This window comes from Mustela nivalis (genome assembly GCF_964662115.1).
Source record: "Mustela nivalis genome assembly, chromosome: 12".
Taxonomy (NCBI): Eukaryota; Metazoa; Chordata; class Mammalia; order Carnivora; family Mustelidae; genus Mustela; species Mustela nivalis.
This window is the reverse complement of record NC_139031.1, coordinates 21,570,518-21,595,830: the sequence shown is the minus strand read 5'-3', so window position 1 is coordinate 21,595,830 and position 25,313 is coordinate 21,570,518. Positions and strand designations below refer to the sequence as shown.

The following is a 25,313-nucleotide window of genomic DNA, read 5'->3' as shown; positions in this document are numbered from 1 at the left end:
GGTTCTGTGAGAATGGCCAGATGTCCCATGCGACATGAGACAGTGACCTGCTATGGACCAGACTCTCATCATCCCCTGTACAACTGACCTTAGTGGGATGGAGCATAGCAGGCAGGAGTCAGCAGATGAAACACCTCTATATGTAGAACTACATTAATTAATTAATTAATTAATTAATTAATAATTATTATTATTTTAAGTAGGCTCCACCCCTAACCTGGAGTCCATCACAGGACTTGAACTCATGACTCTGAGATCATGACCTGAGCTGAAAACAGAAGCAAGGTACGTGGGTCTCCTAAGTGGCTCAGTGGGTTAAGCATTTGCTTTTGGCTCAGGTCATGAGCCCAGGGTCCTGGGATTGAGCCCTGCATGGGGACTCTTGGCTCAGCGGGGAGTCTGCTTCTTCCTCTGCCTGCTGCTCTCCCTGCTTGTGTGCACGCGCGGGCAAAAAAAAAAGAGTTAAATGCTTAACTGACCGAGCCACCCAGGTGCCCTGAACCACATTTATTTCTGTATTTATGTATACATACAGAAACCCACAAGCTTTCCGACTTCACAGAGTTTTTTCTAGTTTCCCTCTTTACATGTTTGTACCTCCCTCACCAACAGTGAGAAGTCCAGCCCCTGTTAGTCTGAAAATATTGACTTATTTGATGAATCCCTATTATATATTACCAATCTCACATGGCAGCCCCTCCTCCCCCAAGGGCTGCCTCAATGGCACAAAAGTTCTCTCCCCTTTCCTGGGCTCCCACACTCCATTTGAGTCCACCCTCTCATGTGAGTGCCCTCCTACCATGCCTGGCCTCCGACACACCATAATAGGCGGGCCTCCCTTGGCGATGCCCACCTCACCCCTTTTGGGCTCTGACACCCAAGTGGGTGAAAGGACCCATTCCGTGGATGCCCTCCTTCCCCATTTCCTGCTCTGACACCCCAGGCCACGCCCCTCCTGCCCTGGTGCCCTCCTTACCTGACGCAGGCTCCCCACCTCGCCACAGCCTGCACGCCTACCTTGCTCGGCCCACTTCGGGGCCATTCTGGGAGGGGAAGGGAAAAGAAAGAGAGAGATCTCCACCTTACAATTCTTTGTTTTAAATTGTATTTAATATATCTGGAAGGTCATTCCACAGAAGGAGGTAGAGAAAGTCTTCATTTCTTTTATTGTTTTTAACAGCTGCAGAGGATCGCGTGCTGTAAATATATCACAGTTTATTCAGGGGCCATCTGGTTGCTTCTAATGTTTTGCTATTTCCAATAGTTGTCAGGCATATTTCTGAAGCACTTGGAAACGACCTAGTCTGGCATTTTAGAGACTGTGTACCCACAGCCCTGTCCTATATAAGCCACCAGATGCTCCTTTCAGGACATGCCCTGGATTTCAGAAAATCCTGGCCGTCAGTCTGTCAGCAGCCAACCGCACCAAGGACTGAAGCTTGAGCCGGACACTGCACCACAGACTGAAGCTGTGGCGTGTGAGGCCAGTGGCGTGTGAGGAGGTTTGGCGACAAACCTCGGGCTGGGGCTCTTCCTGTAGGAAGGAGACAGAGGATCCGATTGGAACCTCTGTTTTAGGAGTTATGATTTCCTTTAGCATAAAGGGAGGCAGGCCCCAAGGGCTCTGACTGTACCCAAATGGCTCTGAGATCAGTTCCCTCAGAGGAGTCTGGGGACCTGGAGTTCAGCTGATGGGGAGGCAACTGTCCCTCGTCAGGTCTCCCTGACATAAGGTCTGAAAGCAACCTTGAATGTGACTTTTGTAGCATATAAATTAAGGTTTCTTTTCTCAGTCATGTATTTATTTACTTACGTCACAAGTGTCAAATTCTAAATTAAAGATGTTTTATCACTGGGGCTCGTGCAAAGTGAATGAGTGTGCGTTTGTGCGTGTGTGTGTGTGTGTGAACGCCTCATGTTTACGTCCTGGCCAGACCCAAATGAATGACTATTTGAATGTGACTCTGAGCAGGGTGACAAGAGGCAGCGTGAGGAGGAGGAGACGCCCACCTGACAAGGACAGGGACATTCTCTGGTTGTCTTCCTTCCAGGAGGGGAACGAACTGACCGAGGATTTTGAACACACGGGTCCTCCAGCTTGCCAGAGCGGGCGGAGAAGCTGGCGTTGATGTTCCAGAACAGTGAGAAGAGGGATGTGGTCAGGGACTGCCTTGCCAGGCCGGTGCAAATTATTCATGGACAATAGAGGAGTCCGGTGGAAAGAACCCTGGGCCGGAGATAAGGGGGTTGGCGTGTGACCATGGATGAGGTCTGTTCAGCTTGAACTAGTGACTTAAACCCTGGGACGGTGCTGTACCCTGCCCTCTGCCCCTCACAGGAGTGGGTTACAAGGGGCAAACCTAGAGTGCCCGAAACTCTTCCTGCCCCAGGGCAGGGTACAAACAGAGAGACAGATGAACCTATTGCACCAAAGGCCTCAGGGTCCTGGTGAGGACACCTTCGTGTCCAGCCCAGCCCAGGAAAGGCACATGCTTGGGATCCAGGCAGCATCCTGGCCCTGGCCCTAGAGGGACCCCTCTGGGTGAGCGAGCAGCCAGGCCAGGGTGGGGGCCCCCCCCCGGCAGGAGCACAGGTCATTTTCCTTGCAAACACGAAATTCAAATGTGAGAAGGTATCAGTGCTCGGCCCGGCAGCTGGGCACAGAGGCTCTGAGGGGCAGGGTGCGGCATGACGCCAGAGCCCTAGACCCTAGTTCCTGCCGGTCGGAGCTCTCAGACCAGTGGGGGCTGGTGGTCCTCTCAGGCCAGTCTTGGCCTCTCCCCAGGGAGGTTGCTGAAACCAGGCCGGTTGCTGGGGCCTGGGCCAGGGTGAATGCGGGGCCCCAGCACCCTCCCCCGCCCTGCCCGGCCCCACTGGGACCCAGCTGGGGAGGCTGACATGGCCACAGCCAGCACATGCATTAGTAATGGCCACTGATCCCGCTGGCCCTGCGCCCTGTTTCCAGAGTGGGGCCGTAACCCGAGCCTGGGGGAGGGGGGCGCTACCCTGGAGACTCCCCCATGGGGTGCAGCCGTTGGACACCTCCCCTCTTCCTGGTCCTTAGTCTCTGCCTCAAATTGAAGAGAAATGCAAACACGTTCTCTCCTGACATCCCCGCATTCGGTTGTTCAGGTTGTGTCTTCTGTCAGAGGATCCCCCAGCAGGGGAGTGGTAGGGAGCTTCTAAGGACAGTTCACTTGGGGACACGGTCTTCCTGGGCTGGGCCTGTTTCCTCATCTGCAGGGAGCAGGTCTGTTCTGAGGCTCCCTCTGGCCCTGGCTTTCTGGGGCCCCAGGGCTTGGCCTCTGCCCTGATGGGACCTGTGGGGGGTGAGGGGGGACACGGCAGGGCCACAGTCAGAGGCTCAGGGTGTCGAAGAGCACCGGTGACCCAGCTTGTAGCCTCCTGAGTGCATGTTCTGGACCAAGCAGGCCCGAATGACTGTCATATTTGGGAAGAACAGGGCAGAGGACAGTGGGGGAGGGAGGCAGGGAGCACTGTTCACACCCCAACTATTCTCCTCAGGCCCAGGTGCTGGGAGAGAGGCCACAGGCAGCTCACCTCACCCTGGGACTCGAGGCAGCCAGAGGCTCTTCCATTTTCAAGGGCAGAAGTTCAGGCCCTGCCTCCCTCCTGGGCCGCCCCAGTCCCTTCACTCCCAAGGCAGCTCTGGGATGTCCCCGAGGAACTCAGGCTATGTCCTGGGGCCTGTGACCTATTTCCTGCGGCTGCCCTTGAATGGGAAGGTCCTGGCTGTCCTCAGTTGCCTCTCCTAGGAACCTTGTCATTCTCCCTGTGAGAGGGAAGGCATTGTTACCTCAACACACCTCACCCGGGAGAAAAAAGCCCTCCAGCGATCAGACCGTCAGCAGGAGAAGGACTGGCCTTTGTGGGTGAGCACCCCTCAGGTAGGGCACATTGGAGTTGGAGGAGCTCGAAGATACTGAGGAAGCGTGGGACTAAAGGGAAGAGGGGTCAGGCCATGCTCTGTAGGTGACCAGCCCTGTGACCACAAAGAAACGACGACCTTCAGGAAGGAGGATAGCTCAGGCCACTTCCTGCCCCCCCTCACCTCCATGGCCCTGAGCATGTCCCCAGATTGCTCTGAACAGACTCTGACACCTGGGCTCACGATGGATTTAGGCTACGATGCGAGCAGAGATGGGGTCTCAGGGGCTCGATGACCAGAGCCGTCTTCCCGGGCTGAGGTTTTCACTGGGGTGTAGAGTTTCCACCAGGTGCCCAAATTCTGGGCCCCGGGGGTCAGGGCCAGAGGCTCCTGCACCTGGCTGGCCTGTCCCCCACTGCTCACCTTGTCCCAGGCCTGCCCAGCACCACCACCCTGGGTCTGGTGAGGGAACTGGTATCCAGGGTGACAAGCACCCGATGGTGGGACTGAGACTCTGGACTGGGGCCAGGGCACAAGCTGCCTCTGAAGCTGCGGTCTCATCAGCCCCTCCCAGAGGGCCAGGCCCCCCAAGCAGAGCTGCTGGCCAGGCCTCAGGCCTCCTGGAAGCCAGCAGGACAGAGGATGTCAGGGAGAGCCTGACTCCACCCAGCCCAGCCTGGAGGCCAGTGAAGGAGGGCTCTCTCCCTGGAGGCTCAGGGCTCCCCAGCCCCTTGTCCCCAGGCAGTCAGTGTTTCCAGCATTGCTAACGCAGTCGCAGTCTCAGCTGAGAGGCAGTGGCTGAATAATTCAGCAGAGCTGGCATCTTGACTCCTACTGGGCGGCCAACTGCTGGCCCCGGAGCCCTCCACCTGGGCAGGCAGGCCGATTCCCTAGGACCCCCAGGCTTCTTCACACCCCAGAGCTTCTCACAATGGGCCCCCAACTCTTGCTTTCCCTCCAGCTGTGCCCCTGCCAGAGCCAGCCCCCCGACTTCCCCCGTCACCAAGGCTATCCCATTCCACCTGGTACAGAGACTCCTTGAATCCATCTGCCCCCCCTCTGACCTGGTCCAAGCCAAACCCCCTCTCCCAGATGACGGGGCAGCCCCTGGCCAGCTCCCTGCTTGCATGGTAACACCATTGGCTCTGCACAGGGCATATCGTCCCCGGCTTCAGGCCCACTTGTGGTCACCATGTCTCAGGATCGAGTCCCTGACCCCAGCCTCCCCTCACCCTGCAGGATGGGGAACGACACGCTTCCTCCTCCTCCTCCTCCTCCTCCTCCTCCTTCTTCCTCCTCCTCCTTCTTCCTCCTCCTCCTTCTTCTTTTTTTATTATGCATTTATCAGGTGTTCCATAGACATATATAGACATAGTAGATATGAAAAAGACTGGAACTTCTAGAACTTTGATACAATAAAGAATTGGTTAAATATAGCTCAGTACTATGCAATATGATGGAGCTCTTCAAAAGAACAAAGCAGCTCTCTATACACTGATGAGAATTATTACTAGGAAAAACAAAGCAAGATGTAGAGCAGCGTGTATAATTTGTTTCTATTTGTGTATAAAGAATATGCTACTTTATGCTTATATACACAGACCCATCTCTAGGAGGACACTCATGAGGTTATAAATAATGGCTGACCTCTGGGAAAGGAAACTGAGAAGGGAAAAGTAGGAAGCACAAAAGGATTTACCTTAAAATTTTAAATTACATTAATTTAAAAAATTATGACTATTTTTAATTTCAATTTTTATTTTTATCTTTTTAAAGATTTTATTTATTTATTTGACAGGCAGAGATCAAAAGTAGGCAGAGAGGTAGGCAGAGAGAGAGAGAGAGAGAGGAGGAAGCAGGTTCCCTGCTGAGCAGAGAGCCCGATGCGGGGCTCTATCCTAGGACCCTGGGATCATGACCTTAGCTGAAGGCAGAGGCTTTAACCCACTGAGCCACCCAGGCGCCCCTATGACTATTTTTTTTAATTTATGAATTATTTTAGAACAGTTTTAGGTTCATAGCAAAACTTAGGAGTTTGGGGGTGCCTGGGTGGCTCAGTCATTAAGCGTCTGCCTTCAGCTCAGGTCATGATCCCGGGGTCCTGAGATTGAGCCCCGCATTGGGCTCCCTGCTCCGTGGGAAGCCTGCTTCTCCCTCTCCCACTCCCCCTACTTGTGTTTCCTCTCTAGCTGTGTCTCTCTGTGTCAAATAAACAAAATCTTTAAATAAAACCCCAAAGCTGAGGGGTTGGTACAGAGATTTCCCATAAGGCCTCTGCCCCACATGCACAGCCCGCCTTGTAACCAACAACCCCAATGCAGAGTCAGACGCTTCACTGACTGAGTCACCCAGGCAGCCCTCCTTAGAGGGTTGCATTTGTTACAATGGTTGAACCTACATTGTCTGTCATGATCGCCCAAATGCATAGTTTATATTAGGGTTCACACTTGGTGGCGTGCATCCTATGGGTCTGAGCAAATATTTATTTGTCAGGGCATTCATCATACAGCAGCATACACAGTGTTTTCTTTGCCACAATCCTGGCACCACCTATTCACCCCTCCCCTCCACCACCTAGTTCAACCTCCGGCGAGCGCTGGTCTTTGTACTGTCTTCATAGTTTTCCTTTCCCAGAATGTCATATAGTTGGAATCAGACACTGTAGAGACGTTCACATTGGCTCTTTTCACTTAGCAATAATGCATTTAAGGGCATCTTTCTACGGCTTGATAGCTTGTTTCTTTTCAGGGCTGAACCATATCCCACTGCCTGGATATACCACAATGCGTTTACCCATCCCCCTCCTGAAGGACCTCTTGGTGGCTTCCGGGATTTGGCAGTTACAAAGAAAACTGCTATAAATATCAAAGTGCAGGGTTTTTTGTGAACTGAAGTTTTCAGCTCCTTTGTGTAAATAGCAAGGAGCACAACTGTTGGTAATTATATTAATTTTATATGATCTTTAAAAAAAAAGATTGTATTTATTTATTTGAGACAGAGCATAAGCAGGGGGAGAGGGAGAGAAACAGACTTCCTGCTGGGAGTGGAGCCTGACCTGGGCTCAATCCTAGAACCCTGGGATCATGAACTGAGCTGAAAGCAGAGGCTTTTTCTGTTGTTAGAAAGAGAGAAGGAGGGACAGAGAGAGAGACAGAGCAGAAGCAGGAGGAGCAGGGGGCAGAGGGAGAAGCAGGCTCCCCACTGAGCAGGGAGACCGATGCAGAACTCGATCCCAGGACCCTGAGATCATGACCTGAGCAAAAGGCAGAGGCTTAACCCACTGAGCCACCAAGCGCCCCAGATAAAGGCATTTTATAAAAGATTGTGTTAATAAAATCATTAAAATGTTTTTACGTTCCCAAACCTCCTGAATATGATCAGTTAAGCAGTTCCTAAAAATGAAAAAGTAACAGTTGTAATTGACATATTTGCTAAGTCTTTAATATATTTGATAACTTATATTCACTGAGTCTTGGGGCGCCTGGGTGGCTCAGTGGGTTAAACCTCTGCCTTTGGCTCAGGTCATGATCTCAGGGTCCTGGGATCAAGCCTCACATCTAGCTCTCTGCTCGGCAGGGAGTCTGCTTCCCCCTCTCTCTCTCTGCCTGCCTCTTTGCCTACTTGAGATCTATCAAATAAATAAATAAAATCTTTTTTTAAAGAAGTTGAAAAACAGGATTAAAATTATTCCTGACTTCTGTCCTAACAGCATAGCTATAAAAAATAATTGTAAAAAACCAGCCCACTCATCTCATCACGAGAGCTATTTTTGCTTATATTTTGTAACAACTTTTTTTTGACAATATAATTCCCATCCTAAAAACTTCACTCACTTTTGTAAAAAAAAAGAAAAGAAAAGTTTTATTGAGTTAAAATTAACATGTAAAATTGTGTAAGGTATCATTTTCTTTTCTTGTGATATCTTTGTCTGGTTTTGGTATCGTGATAATATTGGCTTCGCTGAATGAGTTGAGAAATGTTCCCTTCTTTACTAGTTTTTGGCAGGAATTTTAAAAATTGGTATTAACTTCCCTTTAAATGCTTCATATAATTCACCAGTGAAGCTGGTTGGACCTGAGCTTTACTTTGTGGGTGGTTTTAAAATTACCAGTTGAGGGGCACCTGGGAGGCTCAGTGGGTTGAGCCTCTGCCTTCAGCTTGGGTCCTGGTCTCAGGGTCCTGGGATCAAGCCCCACATCAGGTTCTCTGCTGGGCGGGGGGCCTGCTTCCCCCTCTCTCTCTGCCTACTTGTGATCTCTCTGTCAAATAAATAAATAAAATCTTTAAAAAAAAATTACCAGTTGAAGCACTTTGTTACAGGTCTATCCAGATGTTATATTTCTTCCTGGGCCAATGGTCCATGTCTTTCCAGGAATTTCTCTGCTTTATCCAGTTATTTAATTAGTGTTCGCAGTTTTCCCTTTGCATCATTTTTCTCTCAAGTCAATAGTAATGCCCCTCTTTCATTCCTGATTTTAGTAATTTGATTCTTCTCTCACTTTTGCTTAATCTAGCTAAAAGTGTGTCAAGTTTGTTGATCTTTTCAAAGAACCAACTTTTGGTGTGGGTGATTTTCTCCACTATTTATCTTTTTTTTTTTTTTTTAAGATTTTATTTATTTATTTGACAGAGAGAGAGAGCACAAGCAGGGGGAGGGGCAGAGGGAGAGGGAGAAGCAGGCTCCCAGTAGAGCAAGGGAAGTTGGATATGGGACTCCATCCCAGGACTCCCAGATCATGACCTGAGCCGAAGGCAGTGGCTTAACCAACTGAGTCACCCAGGCGCCCTCTAGTATTTTTCTATACTCTATGTCATTTATTCCTGCTTGAATCTTTATGATTTCCTTCCTTCTGTTTCCTTAGAGTTTAGCTTGTTTTCCCTTTTTCAGTGTCTTATGGTGGAAGCTTAGAATACTGGTTTGAGATCCTTCTTCCTTTTAAATATAGATATTTATAGCTATAATTTTTCCTCTGAGTACTGCTTTACAGCAGTCCATGAGTTCTGGCATGTTATACCTTCATGTTCAAATTCTTTCTTAAAGAATTTATGAATTTCCTTTGTGATATACTCTTTGATCCTTGGGTTATTTAACACAGACTTGCTTAATTTTCACATATTTGTCAATTTCCCGTTTCTGTCATTGATTTTAAAATTCACTATATTGTGATCGGAGGGCATACTTTGTACAATGTCAATCCTTTTAAGTTTATTAAGGCTGCTTTACGGCCTTGTCTGTGGGCTATCCTTAATAATGTTCCCGGTACATTTGAGTAGAGTATGTATTCCGCTGTTGTCGGCTGAGGGCTCTGCTGACGCCTGATGGCTCTAGTTTGTTTATAGGGTTGTTCTAGTCTTCTGCTTCCTTGTGGATTTTCTGCCTAGTGGTTCTATCCACTATTGGAAGCGGGGTCTTGAAGTCACCAACTGTCACTGTTGAATCATCTATTCTCTGCCTTCGATTCTGTCTTTTTTTCCCCTTCGTGTCTTCTGAAGGCTTAACCCTTTTATCATTACAAAATGTCCCCCATTATCTCTAGCAACATATTTTGTTTTAAAGTGTATTTTGTTTAAAAATAAGCAGGGGGCATCTGGGTGGCTCAGTTGGTTAAGCTGCTGCCTTCGGCTCAGGTCATGATACCAGGGTCCTGGGATCAAGTCCCACATAGGGCTCTCTGCTCAGCAGGGAGCCTGTTTCTTCCCCTCTCTCTCTCTGCCTGCCTCGCTGCCTGCTTGTGATCTTTGTCTGTCAAATAAATAAATAAAATCTTAAAAAAAAAAAAAAGCAGGCCCCCTGGGTGGCTCAGAGGTTAAGAATCAGCCTTCGGCTCAAGTCATCATCCCAGGGTCCTGGGATCGAGTCCCGCATCAGGCTCCCTGCTATTTGCCCCTGCTCTTTGTCCCTGCTCTTTGTGGAGCCTGCTTCTCCTTCTGCCTCTGCCTCTCTCTCTGTCTCTCATGAATAAATAACAAAATCTTAAAAAAAAAAAAAAGCAAAGGGAAAAAAAAAGAGAGAGAGAAACAAAGCAAGAATCAGACTCTTAACTACAGAGAACAAACTGATGGTTGGAGGCGGGGTGGAACAGGTGCTGTTGATCAAGGAGGGCACCTGTGAGGAGCACTGGGTGACACATGGGTTGGCGAGTCACTCCATTGTACACCTGACACTCATTTAACACTGTATGTTAACTAACTGGAATTTCTTTTTTTATTTTATTTTATTTTTATTTATTTGAGAGACAGAGACAGTGAGAGAGAGCATGAGAGGGGAGAAGGTCAGAGGGAGAAGCAGACTCCCTGTGGAGCCAAGAGCCCAATGTGGGATTCGATCCCAGAACTCCAGGATCATGACCTGAGCTAAAGGCAGTGGCTTAACCAACTGAGTCACCCAGGCACCCAACTAACTGAAATTTCAAAAAGAACTTAAAAACTGAAGTCTCTTCTGTTTGATGTTGATATAGCCACTCTAGTTTTCTTATAGTTGCTGTTTGCCTGAGCTATCTGTTGCCTTTATTTTCAACCTATTTGTATCTTTGAATCGTAAGTGTGTCTCCTGTGGCTAGCATATAGCTAGACTTTGTTCAGTTTATGTTTAAAAAAGAGACATTGAAGCTGCTCAGAAGCTCCGTGGGCGTGGGCGAGCTTGACAACCCGTGGCCTTCCCCACTTGTGATCTAACTGGGCTTTCACTGGGAAGCTCCCAGTGTTAGTGTCTTTCTTTAGGCCCTTCTTCTTGAGTTGGTTTGAGTGCTCATGGAGGAATGCTTGGATCCAATAAGCCTGGCTGCTGGATTTCTGGGAAGAGAAGAAGGAGTTGAGGTCACCACGTTCAGGTAGGTCTGTTAACTTTCATTTCGGCCCTGGTTTTCCCTGAGCTGTGCTTGTGACCCCCTGGCTTGCTCTTTCCCTTCACGCACTCTTCTGATCTGTCCAGTTGAAAGGGCCAGAGCCCTGGAGGGGACATGGGTGACAGAACTGGGGACGAGATCTCGGTGTCCAACACTTCCTAAACTTGCAACCCCTCCTCCTTTACAGCCTTGAATCACCCCCAGGATCAAAGGAACCTGGGGCCACCAGCCATGGTGGGGGTATGGTTCTGTAGTCGAAATTGGGTCGCTTTTTCATTTCCCTCCCTTCTGGCTTAGGAATGGGGTTTTGCTGAGAAGAGTTTCATTTTGTTGTTTTGTTTTGCGTTTAATCTATCACATCAGGTACTGCACCTGTTTCCCAGTCTCCAGCAATGCTATGTGTTCTTGTTTGTTGTTGTCTACTCTTCTTTCCCTTTGTTCTGGTGGTTATGGCTCCTGCCTCTTCTGTGACCATTTACTTCATTTTAGAGGTTTGGGTAGGAAGTAGGGTTCATGTGTAGAGCCACTTGGTCACCTTCATTGGAGGCCATCATCTTCTATATAAGGGTTTGGCTTAAACCTATTCTTTTTTTTCTGCATTTTTGGAATTCTGTCTTCTAAGGCTCAGGGTATGGCTATTACAGATTCTCAGCAGATCTGATAACCTCAGGCTGTAACTACCCCTTCTAGTTTCCTCTCCTGAATAATGGAGGTGCGTATTAGCTGGGACCCCTTATTTTAAATTTATTTTATTTTTTAAAAGACTTTATTTGCTTGTTATTTGAGGAGAGAGGGGGAGAGAGAGAGGGAGAGAAAGAGACACACTGAGAGATTGAGAGAACAAGTGTGGGGAGGGGCAGAGGAAGACACAGACTTCCTGTGCAGCAGGGAGCCCAAGGCAGGACTCGATCCCAGGACCATAGGATCCTGACCTGAGCTGAAGGCAGATGCTTGACTAACTGAGCCACCCATGTGCCCAGGGATTCTTGATTGCCAGTGACCGAAAGCCAGCATGATTTGGCTTTAGCAATAAAGGGGTATCATGTTCTCATCTGAAGGAAAAGTCCAGGGAGGAGGGTCTCAGGCAGGCTGTCCAGCCTAGCTCAGGCTCCCCTCCAGCAGCTCGGGAACCCCAGAGAGAAAAGGATCTCTTTATCAGTGGTCTCAGCAGAAGCTCTGAACTCAGAGCAGGACACCTGATGGGCCGGCAGGGTTGAAGGGGCCCACATTGCCGGGAGGGGGAAGAGGGAGTTAGCCTCCAAAACCCGCATGGAGGAGAGTGAGCGAGGAGGGATTGGTTCCCCCAAACAGCATGGCGGGACTGATCCCAGAAGAAGAAGGAACAGATGCTGGGCAGGCACCAGGAACAGGTGAGCGTGGCAGGGAGATCGCACCAGCCGCCCAGCCTTGCCATAAATGATGCCTGCAGCTCGAGTCCCGGAACCCTAAAACATTAGCTGTTGCTGCTGCTGTTATCATCGTCGTTATCAGCAGGGAAACCCTGTGGCTTGCCTTTTTATCCTGAAAAATGAATTCCTTGGCCAGGACCAGAAACAGGCTCAGAGCTGTAGATTCGCCCCGCCCCTGAGACACGCCCCTCGGTACAGCTGCCCAATCCTGCTCCCCTCGCCAGACAGGCGCCTAGTTTCCATACCAGGTCAAGTTCAGGTCCTGTTCATCTTTGTCTCCTGCAAGCCGGCTTCCTGAACATCTTGGCCTCACCCTTCATGTTGAAGGAACACACCTGAAACAATCTGCCACCTGTTTGTCTACACTTTTGGCATCACTGCGTGCAGGAGTGTGGGTGTCCTTGAATTCACACTGTGCTCAAAGAAACCATAAACTGCTTGGCACCTGGGCCTGGGTCTCAATGCCTTCATTTATTACCCCCCCCCCTTTTCCCCCCCAGGCTTATGATGCCAATCTGGACACACAGCAGGATCCAGTAAGTGTCAGGCCACTGAGAAATCTAGCTGGTACCATGCCCAGGAGGACAGGGCCCAGGCCCGTTGGAGGACAATCTCTGGCCCTTAGGAATTGAGCTCAGCTGTTAGCGACTAGCAGAGACTGCTCTGGGCTTCCCCAAAGCCAGTCACCACTGTCCCTTAACCATAGAACTCCAGTGTTAAAAATTCTAAAAAATTCTAAAGAACACCAATTTTTAAAATATAAATATCAGTGCTTTTACTTAATAGCAGGACTTTGAAGAAAGTTTTATAACCTATTCAAAAGTAGAGACAATGGCATCATGAACTCCCACGCACCCAACACTCGGCTTCAGCATGGACACACGGCTAACCTCGTTTCACTGATCACCACTCCTCCCACACTTGGGTTATTTTTTCCCCCTTGGATTAATTTGAAACAAGCACAGACTTCGTGTAATTTCATCCATAAATTCAGTATGTTAAGGTAGTCTTTGAACATGTGCACACATGCACACACACACATTACAAAATAAAACACAACAACCTTTATAACCCATAAAAAGCAATAATTCATGATAATTTCTTAATATCATCATATATCCATTCATTGTTCAAATTTCTCCCGTTGTCCCCTAATTTCTTAAGAGCTGACTTATTCCAACACCTTCTAAAAATATAAGATTCACATATTGCACGGGTAGAACCCCAATTTTATTCAAGGGGGCAATGCCTTCAGTACATTTCATTTCCCTACTTTTTGAACCAATGTGTAGCCACGACTCAGTTTGGCCAAGGAGCTGGAAGTCTAGAGGACTTCAAGAAGACTCCCGAAAAGGAGCTGTCACCTGGGAGAGGAACACCTTTTATTTTCCCCTCCTCTGTTCTTCTGGCTGCCTAGAACTCAGGATATGATTTCCAGAGCTCTAGCAGCTGTCTTGGACCATGAGGTGACCTTGCAAGGGGAAGCTCAAGCTAGGATGGCGGAGAGTAGGAACTGAATTTCCCACCCCACTGTTATTTCCAGCCTTTATTATTGAATCACTTAAGATTAGGTCCTTGTAATAAATAGAAGACAAAACAAAACATTTATTTATTTATTTATTTATTTATTTATTTATTGAGAGAGAAAGCGCACACACACATGTTGGGGGGAGCAGAGAGAGATCTCGGGGGAGCGGGAGAACCTCAAGCAGACTCCCCACTGAGCCCAGAGTCCAACGTGGTGCTGGATCTTATGACTCAAGATCATGACCAGCACCAAATTTAAGAGTCAGATGCTTAAGGACTGAGCCACTCAGGTGCCCCCAAAACCAACGTTTTAAAGCAGTGGCTTAAACATGATAGAAATTATTTTTCTCTCCTATAGAAGTCTGGTGATAAGCAGTCCAGGAGTGACGTAGAAGTTCCACAAAATCACAGACTATTAGACAGTTACACCTTGTCACTAATTACACCCCAAACTTAGAAGCTTAATACAATTGATTATCTGTTTTCATTTCTGAGGATCAGGAATCTGGGATTCCGGAGGCCAGAGCTGCAGTCATTGCTAGCTTGACTGGGGTCTGGAGGAGACGCTTGTTTAGTGGGAATCTGCAAGCTCCAAACAAACCAGCTGGCTCCCCCTAGAGAGAGGGGTCTGAGACCGCGGAGGGAGCAAGAAAGCGCACACACACGAAGCGGGAGCTACAGGCTTCCATCAGTGTCAGAACTGCACCCCCTTTTCCTTCCGTTTTCTGCCCCTGTGCTCCAGCACCCTCCCTCATTCCCTCTTGCCCGCCTGCTCTGGGGGCTGCCCCCGCAGGCTGTCCCATTGTCCCTCCTTGCCCAGCTCTCGTGATTCTAGAGAATGTCAAGTTCATGTCCACTTGTCTGCCTCGCTCTCCTTCTCCGAACCCGGGCTCCATACCTCTGACGCTTCACTTGGCCCCAAGCCACCATTCAACCTCCCTTCTCATTAGGGCCTCCAGGCCAGCCTGAACTCTACAGCTTCCCTGTAGAGGGGCTCCTCCGTCCCCTCTTCCCCGGCCCGGCGCACCCCCGCCACTTCTCTACCTGGGTTGCCCTCCTCCCTTCTGCCTTGATCCAATTCCTTCCCACCCAGCCGGGCCCTGGTGAAGCCCCCTCTTGCAGGAAGTCCCTCCTTGAGGTCTGTGATGCTTTCGTGACACGTAGTGCTCCTTGTCTGAAAGGTGGGTTGGGAAGCAGGGGGAAGCGGGATGAGCTGCTCTTGGGACTTTGCGGTGGGCTCGGAAGGGCGGCCGGCACCGAGCGAGTGAGAGCGTAGGCTCTGGCACCTCGGGGCTTAACTCCCTTCCCGCTCCGGGGGCTCTTCCCCTGCGTGATCCCACGGAAGAGGTCTACCGCCCTCTTCTCTGGTTCCCCAGCCCCTGCAGGGGGGCCCTGGCTCCCGCTGGGGTAATACCGAGAGGAAGGGAAGGTGAGACGTTCGCGGGGTGACCTTGCTCTGTCCGGGTTGCTCCCGATGCCGGGTCTCCGGAGTCTCTCAGCATCTCACGTTCCCCAAATCTTGTCGTACAGCCTCCCCGGAATTCTGGGGCCCCGCCCTGACCTTCCAACCCGCCCTTGCTGGCTTAAGCAACCACACGTGTCGCTGGCCACCAGGAGCCCGGCCCAAGAAGCAAGTCAGGCCGAGAGGCCGTGGCTCGTGGAGAGATGGGCGCGGAGGGTCAAGGCCGGGTGACTGCGGGCGGGGTCGCTTCCCCGGGCTCGGGGTTCGGTGGCCTTGCTGTTTTCTTTCCGGCGGCTGCCGGGCTCCGCGGGCGGGGCGGAGGGTCTCGGGCGGGAGGGACACCCCCACCCCCCAACCCGGGCCCTCGGGTCCAGCCCCACCGGGCTCCCAGGGCTCAGGGGCCGAGGGGCGGGGAGGGCAGGGACGGGAGCCCGCGGGCCGCGGCGCGAGGCCCGGGCGCCCCCTGGTGTCCGCGGCAGGGCGGGACCCGGGCCGCTCCGCCGCGCAAGATGGCCGGGGTGGGCCGCGCCTGTCCGCGCCGGCCTCTGCGCGCGTCCTCCGCCCAGCCCGCTCGGGGACGAGCCGCTCCGGCTCGTGGGTGGGCCACTTCCGTTTCCGCCCCCGACGGCCGGGATCCCGGGAGTGCGGGCGGCTGGGGCTGGGGGACGGTGGCCCCCCCAGCCCCGCAGCCGCGATGCATCCGACGCCCCGCGCCCCGCACGGGCCCGAGTGCGAGCTTCTGGGTTCTGTCCACATTCCCAGTAACTGTCGCTCTGGTGGTTTCTTTGCTTCTCCAAGATTCCTGCTGTACCTGGGGTCCTCCTGCGGGTAGCCAAGAGCCACCACCCATGGCCATCGAGCCCTTGAATGGTGGCAACCGAGGAACCGAATATTTTTATTTAATTGTAATTAAATTTAAAAACAAGCAGTGAATAATTTTTCTGTAACACACCTTTTGTCCTGTTAGGATGGCATGCCACTTTTAACGTTGAAAATGTAGTATCCAAATTGAGATGTGTTGGATAAAATCCATACTGGACTTCAGAGTTAGGACAGGAATAGAATGCTAAAGATTCATTTTTTAAATAGCAATCATACACTGAAATATTTTGGATCTGTTCAGGGAAAGAAAAACACATTTTACCTTGTTTTAAAAAAACATGGCTACTAGAAAGTTGTATAAATTACTTGTGTAGATGGCATTCTATTTCTGGGTTTGCTCTATGGTGTGGGGCAGGCTAAGTTGGAGTCTTATAGTTTGGCTCCACTGTAGGCCCCAGAAGTTGGTGACATGGTTTTATCAGTGAGCATGGGGATGTGTGTGGACAAAGACTGACCCTCAGGGACCAAGGCCATGGGAATGACCCCTTGACAGAAGTCAGAGAGTCAGGCTCACAGGTCAACCCAGAGGCATCTCTTAGGTGCCCCCAGATGTCAGGATAAGGCTCACACAACATGTGTTGGAGATGGGCATAAGGCTTGGCACAGCTGAACTCACAGAAAGAACCCTCACCCACAGCCTGAAGCCTTGGCCAGTGTTGGCTGTGCCACTTGCTACCTCTGCTCCTCTCTTGGTGCCTCACAAGGTAGTTAATGTGAAATGGGGTCAAGTCCAATTTTCCTTCCGGAGGAGCTCCCAGGACCAGTGGGAGTGAGGATCGTTAAGAGAAAGCCCTCTTCAGCCACTGCTGATGTCATCATTGTCTGAATTCTCTCCAGAGGAAGGCTTTCTGGAAGACTTTCACATGTGTTTGGAATGATTTGTTACCAGTACCTATTTCTTTTGAAATATTTAGAGCTGCATCTTTTAAAAGCTTCGTTCCACACATTTTAAATGCATATTAGTGGACTGGAGCAGGCCCCTGATTTACTGTTTATACAATGGCTGAAGCTTCTTGTTCTGCTCTTGGCGGGTAGGGGTCACAGGAAGTAAAGCTGAGACCCAAAGGTCAAACCCCACCGCTCAGCGCCTTCCCTCTTCTGGTTAATCATCAATGACAGGACACCCAGGAGGGCCCTTTTCTCTCTTAGGAAGCCCAAGTCTGTCCCTGCCAACGCTGACTGCTGACACCAGATCCTAGGAGCCAAGTCTGAGGCCTAAAGAGTTCGGAAGGACCCAGGTCCACAGACGTGTCCAGCCTTTACCAAAAAAAAAAAAAAAAAAAAAATATATATATATATATATATATACACACACACTCCCATACATACATATACATACATACAGGCATACACACATACACTCACACCCCCTCCCCCCCCCCAGAGGTAGAAGGGAAATATCCCCGTATTTTTAACCAAATATTCACTCCCTTGTCAGGGTAACTCTCCTGTTCCAAGACGTTCTGGGTGCACAAACCCTGTAGCATGAGGTGCGGGGCAACGGGGCTGACCCAAGGTGGATTGTCCTGGGTTCATCTGGGGATCTGGGTCTCTGAGAAGCCTCTGGCTTTCTCATAAATGAGGCTGCTTGGTCTATCAGGCAGCTCCAGGGCCTCTGCAGCGCCAGGGATTGTGGGGAGCCGTAAATACCCTCTTTGCCCTGGTTCCAGGTGGGGAGCAGGAAACACCAGGGTCTAGTGTCACAGGTGCTCATCCCCCGGGATAGAGAGCAGGCTTTAGAGATGGCAAGAGAATTTAAGGTGATAAAAGTTCTGGTATCCTCAAGTCTTTTCCAGGACAATTTAGCTCAGAGCCCTGGAGTCCCTTCCTGGGAAAGGGGTACCCTCCTGCCTCAGGCAGGCAGTGGAAAGCCCTCTGCCACCTGGGAAGCAGCTGGACTGAGGCTGAAGCAAGAGCGACACTGGGTTAGATTTCGGGGATGGGGTGGGGAGGAGGTCGTTCAAGCTCCAACGTGTGCCCTGAGGCTCCTCATGGTTTTTGTTTTTTGTTTTAAGATTCATTTATTTGACAGGCAGAGATCACAAGTAGGCAGAGAGGGGGGCAGAGAGAGAGGAAGGGAAGCAGGCTCCCTGCTGAGCAGAGAGCCAGAAGCAGGTCTGGATCCCAGGACCCTGAGATCATGACCTGAGTGGAAGGCAGAGGCTTAACCCACCAAGCCACCCAGGCTTTTAAAAGCAGCTGCCTCATGCGAGATCAGTAGGTTAGACTCCTAGGACCCACACATCTCTTAGTTCTTTCAGCTGGAAAACAGATGCTCTTACGTCCCGAAGCTGTTTGGGCCCCAAAACTCTATCAACACCTGCTCTTGAAACCTCAGTTTCACAGGCTACTGGAATAACCTCTCGGGACACTGTATCTCGTGATGCGGTTACTGTTTCAGAGACTGGAGTTTGGAGTCACAGAGCCTCAGAGTGAGAACCTACCAGCTGAGGGACCACATTTCAAAGATGAATCCAAGGCCAAGGTCTGCACAGAATCTGATGCATGTTTTGCTCTTGAGCACTGAGGGCAGCCCGGAGAGCCGTGGCTTGCCTGCCCCAGGAGAGCCTAAGTTGCTCATTCCCAGCAGAGCGCCACTCCCTAGGTGGCCTTACTCTCCCTCCCCCTGGTAGACACACAGCTGGGCCTAACAGAGAATCCATTAGGAGGAAGTGCGGAATAAAGTAAGGTTGGGAAAGTGAGTAAGGAGAAGAAAACAGTGGAAGAGAGTTTGGGGGAATGAAAGCATGTGACCAAGTTTTCCCTTTGTCCGAAGGGCCTTCTGGCAAAACCCCACACGTCCAGTAGACGGGCAACATCGCCACCTGGTGGCCATCGAGGGCACATGCTTTGGAAAGGAATGGAAGTGCTGAGCTCATCAATCCGCGCTACAGCAAAACCCACCCTCACCCTCCGGGGTGAGGCTGGCATCTGGCGCAGGGGGGCACCTGTTTAGGCAGACTGCCCCCCGCCGCCTGTGAACTCCGGGCCAAGTGAGTATCCTTCGCTCGGCATTAGCCGACAGGGTCTAGATCATTTGGGCTGACATGCAACATGGAAGCTGAACCCGCTGCCCCACAGGAAGGCAGGTGGGGACCTTCAGGCTACAGGACTTCACAGGCCTTCAAGGTGTGGACAAGCCTCCCGGCCACCAGCCTCGTTTACAGTCGGCAGTCACACCTGCCACTCCAGGTGCAGAGACAGGACTCTGGAAGTGGCGCTTCTTAGTTACCACTGTCTCTGGGTGACACTCCCTTCCCACACCCACCCAGTCATCTTCCTCTGTAAGGGCTTCGTGAACACAGAAACAAGCCAGAGTCTGCTGCTGAGAGGAGTCAGATGAACGAGGAGGGTGTTTGTTGTTGCTTTTAAGAAAGGGCTGAGTAATCACTGAGTCTATCATCTTATTGATCAAGGTCCAGCCATTTGCCAAGGTATATACACATTTTATTTAAAAAAGTTTACAGTTTTCATTATACACAACTATTAAGAGGTTATAGTCAGAGGAGGCATTTGTCCTGTTGACAGAAGTGCCCGCTAGATCATCACAATGCGAGGAGGAAGGTAGGAGGGAGGAGAGGGCAAGGAACAAATAAGCGATAAAAAGCTTGGATTTCAATTAAGGGCTGGTAAGTCCCTTTTCTCTCTTCAAGTATCACACAATATGTACCAAATACAATCAGTAAATAATGGCCATTTCTTCCCAAGCCCACAGCCAAGACGAGTATTTGCTGAAGTGAGAGTCCTGGCCCTTCCTCAGGTGTGTGGAGACCCTGCCCGCCCGACCAGGGTGAGCTCCCCCTTTCCCCAGGGGCCTCCACCCCAGTCCTTGATGGAACTGCCAAGGTGTTCAGTGGCCAAAGAAATTATGAACATGGATTCAGAAGTCCAAAGAAAACACAGGTCTTTGTGCCCAATCAGAAATAACTTTAGTCAAGAAGGCCGTGAACCCGGTTAGAAGTTGGTAAAAGAACTCTTGCTACCTCTTGTTAATGGCTTCCACTTTTTCTGATGGAGTCCCTAGAATGTAGAAGGGCCACACGCCGTTTAAAAATCGAACACCAGTTCCCAGAAACTTGGTGTCTAGAAACTTCACCCATGAAGGCTAGCAGAGGATCTGTCTTTCATGATTCTAGCCGCAACAGGAGGCCTAATGAAAAGCAAGTGTCAGGCCAACCCTTATCAGCTTCAGAGAGCATTTTGAGGAGGAAAAAATTCCTTCGAGGGGAGACACTCCTCAGGAGCTTAGCTCAGCCAGCTGGCAAGGAGAACAGCTTCTGAAGTAGGACGACGAGGTTAGGTACCGGAGAGACACATGGCAACTTCTGAAAACTACTAGTATAAAATGCTGGTTGAAACTGCACAGCCACCTCAAGGAGGGTGACAAGATCAAAGACAAAAGAGCACAATGCCAGCATCCAGCTTGGCTACCACCAAATGCAACCTGCCAGGCCCCAGTCCCGGGGCTGCCCGAGAGCAGCGGGCTGTGGGCTGCGGCTGCAGCCACCTCGCTTGTCGGTTTTGGCGAGAGCTGGAGCTCGGTATTTGGACAGGGGCAAAGGATGGCTTGCGCTGGTCAACCACAAGGTAAAACTTGGAAACTATGGGTATGCTAAGAAAGGGAGGGAAACTGCCAGAAGCATCTCTGACCTACCACCACCACCTTTAAAAGCAGTCACGTTCAGCCCCACTGAGGGGCTCTGGATGCTTTTCTGAGTGTTATGACGGGAAATCTGGGAAAGTTTCCAGAGCTGTCATACCCCCTCTTCTAGCCTTACTGTATCATCAACCACTGCTGGCCAGAGTCCTCTGATTCCCAGCCAGGCTTTCTTCCAGCTCCCTCTGTACCTAGAAGCACGGTCGTCTTCTCCTGGCTACCTCTCCCAGGTATAGGAAGGGACAAAAAGTTAGCATAAGGAGGATTCTGTTCAACTCATCAAAAGCCAGTTTCTCAGACTAGAGGGAAAGCCCCACATGGAGCCAGAGCATGCATGGGACCAAGGTTAGTGCCCAGAAAGGACAGATCTGCACGGAACCAGCAGGTACAGCGTGATCCGGGTAGCCAAAGCCATTCCAGGAGCTTCCTGCACTAACAGGGAAGCCTCAGTACACCTTCATCAGACAGACTTGGATGGACAGACACACACGCACACATGCTGCAGCCGCACTTGGGATCTGCTTCTTAACCCCTGTGACCTCCCCCGCCATGTCTTCATTCAGAATTTCTGCACCACCAGACTCCCAGTGCCAGAGCGTTCAATCCGCCGCGAGCCAATGTCTTTTTTGAGAAAAAGGTATTTAGTCGGGGAGCAGAGCTGTGGCTCACATACATTCCCCCAAACTTGGCTCTACGTGTTTTGTTTGTTTTGTCTTGTTTTTGACAAGATTAAAAGCAATTATTATCTGGACATTATTTTTTTGAAAGGTAATTAGAACACTATTGTTTATACAATATTGAAAAAATACAATTTTTATTGTTTGAACTCAAATCACCCACCCAGCACTTTTAAAGCCTACCCTAAGTCGCACCTACAATTTAAACGGTTATAGCACAAGCAAACTGCTAATTCAGCAGGTAAGCAGGTTAGACAGTGCCAGCAGAGACCCTCCCTCCCCCAAAGTAAGAGAAGACAACGCGCTAGAGAAGTTAAAGCACACCATTCCATGTTAAATAGTTAACACTACCCCTCCAACAAGCCACAAATGCTAGATAGATAAACTTGGTACGGTTAACTAACCACAGCCCTACGTAACTGCACTTTAAATTTTTTTTTTTTTAAAGAAAACCTTTTGCTTCATGCCCGTAATTAACATAAATTAAGAAAATTCTTTGTCTTTTAGGAAAATAATCATGCTAAAAGCAAGTTGTACTTTATATAGATTTTCAAAGAAAAGTATTGATTGTGCTTTTTGAATAAAAAAAGATAGGGTATCTTCCAACCTCACTGACTCCAATCTTGTGGAACAGATAGCACTTCTAAACTAAAAACACACACCAGAAAGAAAAACTCAATTATCCCAGTGGGACATTAAAAAATGGTCTTTAGAATGTTTTAGGATTGGCTAATTCTGCTACTGTCCTATTGGTTGTGGCAAAAAAGGGATACAGACTTGCTGTCTAAGGTTCTCCAAACTCAGCAGGCAACACTCAGATTCGAAAGAAACTCTGCCGGCAACCTGGACATATGGTGAGCTGAGTAAACATTTGATTAGCAGGCATTTTAAACTGTCTGATTTCCTCTTAACACATACAGGAGAGAATATGTTCTTCCTTCAAAACCTGTTCTACTGCATCATATTTCCGAACGCTTTCCTCTTATTCAGTCACACTCTGAAAAAAAGCAGTTTGTTTTTCCCATGTAGAGTCACTTTGGGTACAAGGACCTTTATTTGTTCCAATTATTACTCATTTTCAATTTAGAATGTGTGTTGGGTCTAAAATACCCATTTCCCACTCCCACAAGCAGATGATGACCAGGCTGCTGCCAAGAGCGGCAGCAGAAGGGAAAACAAAACCAAAACATGAAGGGGAGGGGAGTACTCGGGAGTCACAGCCACCAGACGGGTCTTCTTGCCGAGTCTAATGGTCCACTGAGCGGCTGTCCAAGGAGGAGGCCATCTCTTGGTAGGTGAAGATTATAGGTGAAGATTAAATTTGCAACCTAAGCACAATTCACACACACACACCATTTTAAAAATAAAGGCGGGAGAGCTGGGGGGGAGGAAAGGAAAGGGAAGGAAAAAAAAAAGCTCCAACCCAAACAAAAACACCCACAACCACCCTCCAACTTAAAGCTCTCAGTCCAGGGCAGCAGTCTCAAAGTGGCCTAGAGGACAAGGCGGCGACTCTGCAGGTGCTGGATGAGACAAAGCACCTTCCCGGTCACTCTACTCCTCCTGTCCTGTCCCCTCAGAAAGCTATGGATTACAAGCGCTACCCCAAGAAAAAGAATCCGGTTCAGAAAACACTTCCGAGAGGTTCTCCAAAGCAAAAACACTTGTGGCCGCAGGGCCTGCTAGTGAGTCGGGCAGGAATCTGCATATAAAAATGTACTTAAAATCCAGAGTCAGAAATTGTTTTATGTTTCAATACTCCAATTAGCTCCCTGTTCTCTACTGTTACTCCACAGAAGCGGGGCCACCTGGGAGTCCCAGGAAGGAGCGGCTCCGGCTCTGATGCGGCCGGCTCCTCGTGCTCCCACAGCAGGCCTGGTCCTCCCCCAGTTCCTCCCGTCCATTTTGAAAAAGCACTATTCTATCTTCACGTCCAAGAGCTGGATGGTTTGGTTTGTTTCTTTGGAACCATCAATAAAAGAAGCAACTTTTTTCCTGTTATTCTTACTCTCGTCTATCTATCGGAGCGGCTGTTTCTTTTGACAGTTGAGCAGCACACAGGCTGACTTGGCCGAGTGGACTTGTGAACGCATGCATTCAGACCGCATATTGCTACCAAAATGGAATGTGGGAATATGCTATGCACCTCAGATTGAGAAATGACCAAGAAATCAAGATCTAAAGGGTGATATATAATATATATATATCAATGCTATTATTCATAAAAACCTTGTTTAGTAATAAAAAAAATTGCTTTGTTTAAATATGAATATTATAGTCTGCTTCTCATGGTTAGGAAGTAATAGTCTTTCTGAAAAGCAGGTGCTTTTTCTACTACAACTCCATATCCTGGGCCTCATCTTCCGAAAAGTCAGACATAGAACTCTCCGACGAGCTGTCACCGGTGCCCTCCTCCTGCTCTTTCAGTGCCTCCTCTGTTGCGTATTTCTGGATGTACTCTGCACAGGGGGTGGGGAGGAAGAAAACACAGGGGCGGTGAGCAGGCAGGTCTGTGGTTGGGTGACCCCCAAAGCTGGCGCGGGGCCAGGGAAGTTCAGGCCTTCCTTACCTGCTAGGCTCTGGTCACTACAGCTAAGGGGAAACCCCACGGAGTATGTCTTTGGCGTTCGTGCATTCTGCCCCCTTCGTAAGAGAGGCGAAGCAAAGCATCTGACGTGCAGGGAAGAGACACAGACTGCACCTCTAGCCCCAAACTGCCCAGCGCCATCCCCTCCCAGGTGCCTGTGTCCGAGGCAGCCCACCGCCCCAGGCCTCGGCTGCGAAGCAGGGGAGAGCCGGCAGGTGTCCAGGACGGTGTCTGGTGTGAACTGGCCTCCAGTTAGGCTGCCAGGCCGCCCTCGCTCTTGCCTTGTTGGCTTCTCCGTATGGCCGAGCTCCTCCAAACCTGCACGACTGGGGACATTAGGACCGACTTTCTCCTTATCTCTGTGTTAAAAAAACTATTCACCTCCCAGGCAGAGCAGGACTGGTTATGATTCCACAGTAATTTATAAGGAAATCCCCCATCATTTTCAGACTTGCACTTACATAATTACAGTCAGCCCAAATCCATTATTTTAGGAACAGATTTTAGTCTAAACAGATCCTGCCTGTCAGGTTTCTGAAGCAGCTGGTGAAAACGGTCTCTCCATCCGCTCAGGAACGAGCTGCTATCTGGAGACACAGCGAGCCTGAGTGACTCCATCATCTACTACTCACCTGAATATGAGGCTGAAACAAAGTTTTAAGAACTGCTGAACAAACAACTTCTTCCTAAAAACTCTAAGCGCACGCTGATTTTCAGTAAATGGCCTACACACAGTATGAAGAGACAAGACGGGACCTACTGAGAGAGTCAGCAGGAGAGAAACACGCCCTCATTCCTTACGCCATGTTTCTCTCCTACAGAGTCACAGGCACCAAGCACAAGAGTGAGAGAAGGAAAATGGCCAAAGGAGCTGGCCAAGTTTGAATAATGGAACACAGGGGCCTAGCTAAGAGTATTTCTGATATATTTAAAGCCAGATGCAGGGCTCGATCCCAGAACCCTAAGATCATGACCCGAGCTGAAGGCATATCCTCAAATGACTGAGTCACCCAAGGGCCCCTAAAAGGTTTTTTTTTTTGTTTGTTTGTTTTTTTTTAAAAAGGAAAGAATATGTGACAGAGACTACATGTGGTCACATCTGGTCCTTTACAGAAAAAGTTTGCAGTCTTTGGACTTAAAACCCTACAAATTCATTACATGAAGTTTTAGGCAGAGATGAGACTTCAAAAGCTCCTGCTTAGGTAAGAACTCGCCTGAATTTACCTCTTAGAAATGTTTATCATAGTCTCAGAAAGGTTATTTTTACCCTCTAATCGGTCAGCTACTTCGCTGCATTTGTAGAAGAAGTTGCTGCACTTTGACATTTCTCACTGACATTGTAAGGTGATATTATTAGTCTTCTTGAGTATATTCGAGG

General features: G+C 49.5%; 1 protein-coding gene across 2 annotated transcripts in view; it reads right to left on the bottom strand.

Moving 5' to 3' along the window:
• Positions 1-19,439: 19,439 nt before the first annotated feature.
• The window catches only part of UBE2H (ubiquitin conjugating enzyme E2 H), a 103,112-nt gene continuing 97,238 nt past the window's right edge, over positions 19,440-25,313 (bottom strand). For both annotated transcript variants that reach the window (XM_082694048.1, XM_082694049.1), the window contains one exon: positions 19,440-23,807. In XM_082694048.1, the coding sequence (XP_082550174.1) occupies positions 23,683-23,807 (125 nt within the window). In that variant the 3' untranslated portion in view covers positions 19,440-23,682. The remainder of the gene's footprint in view (positions 23,808-25,313) is intronic.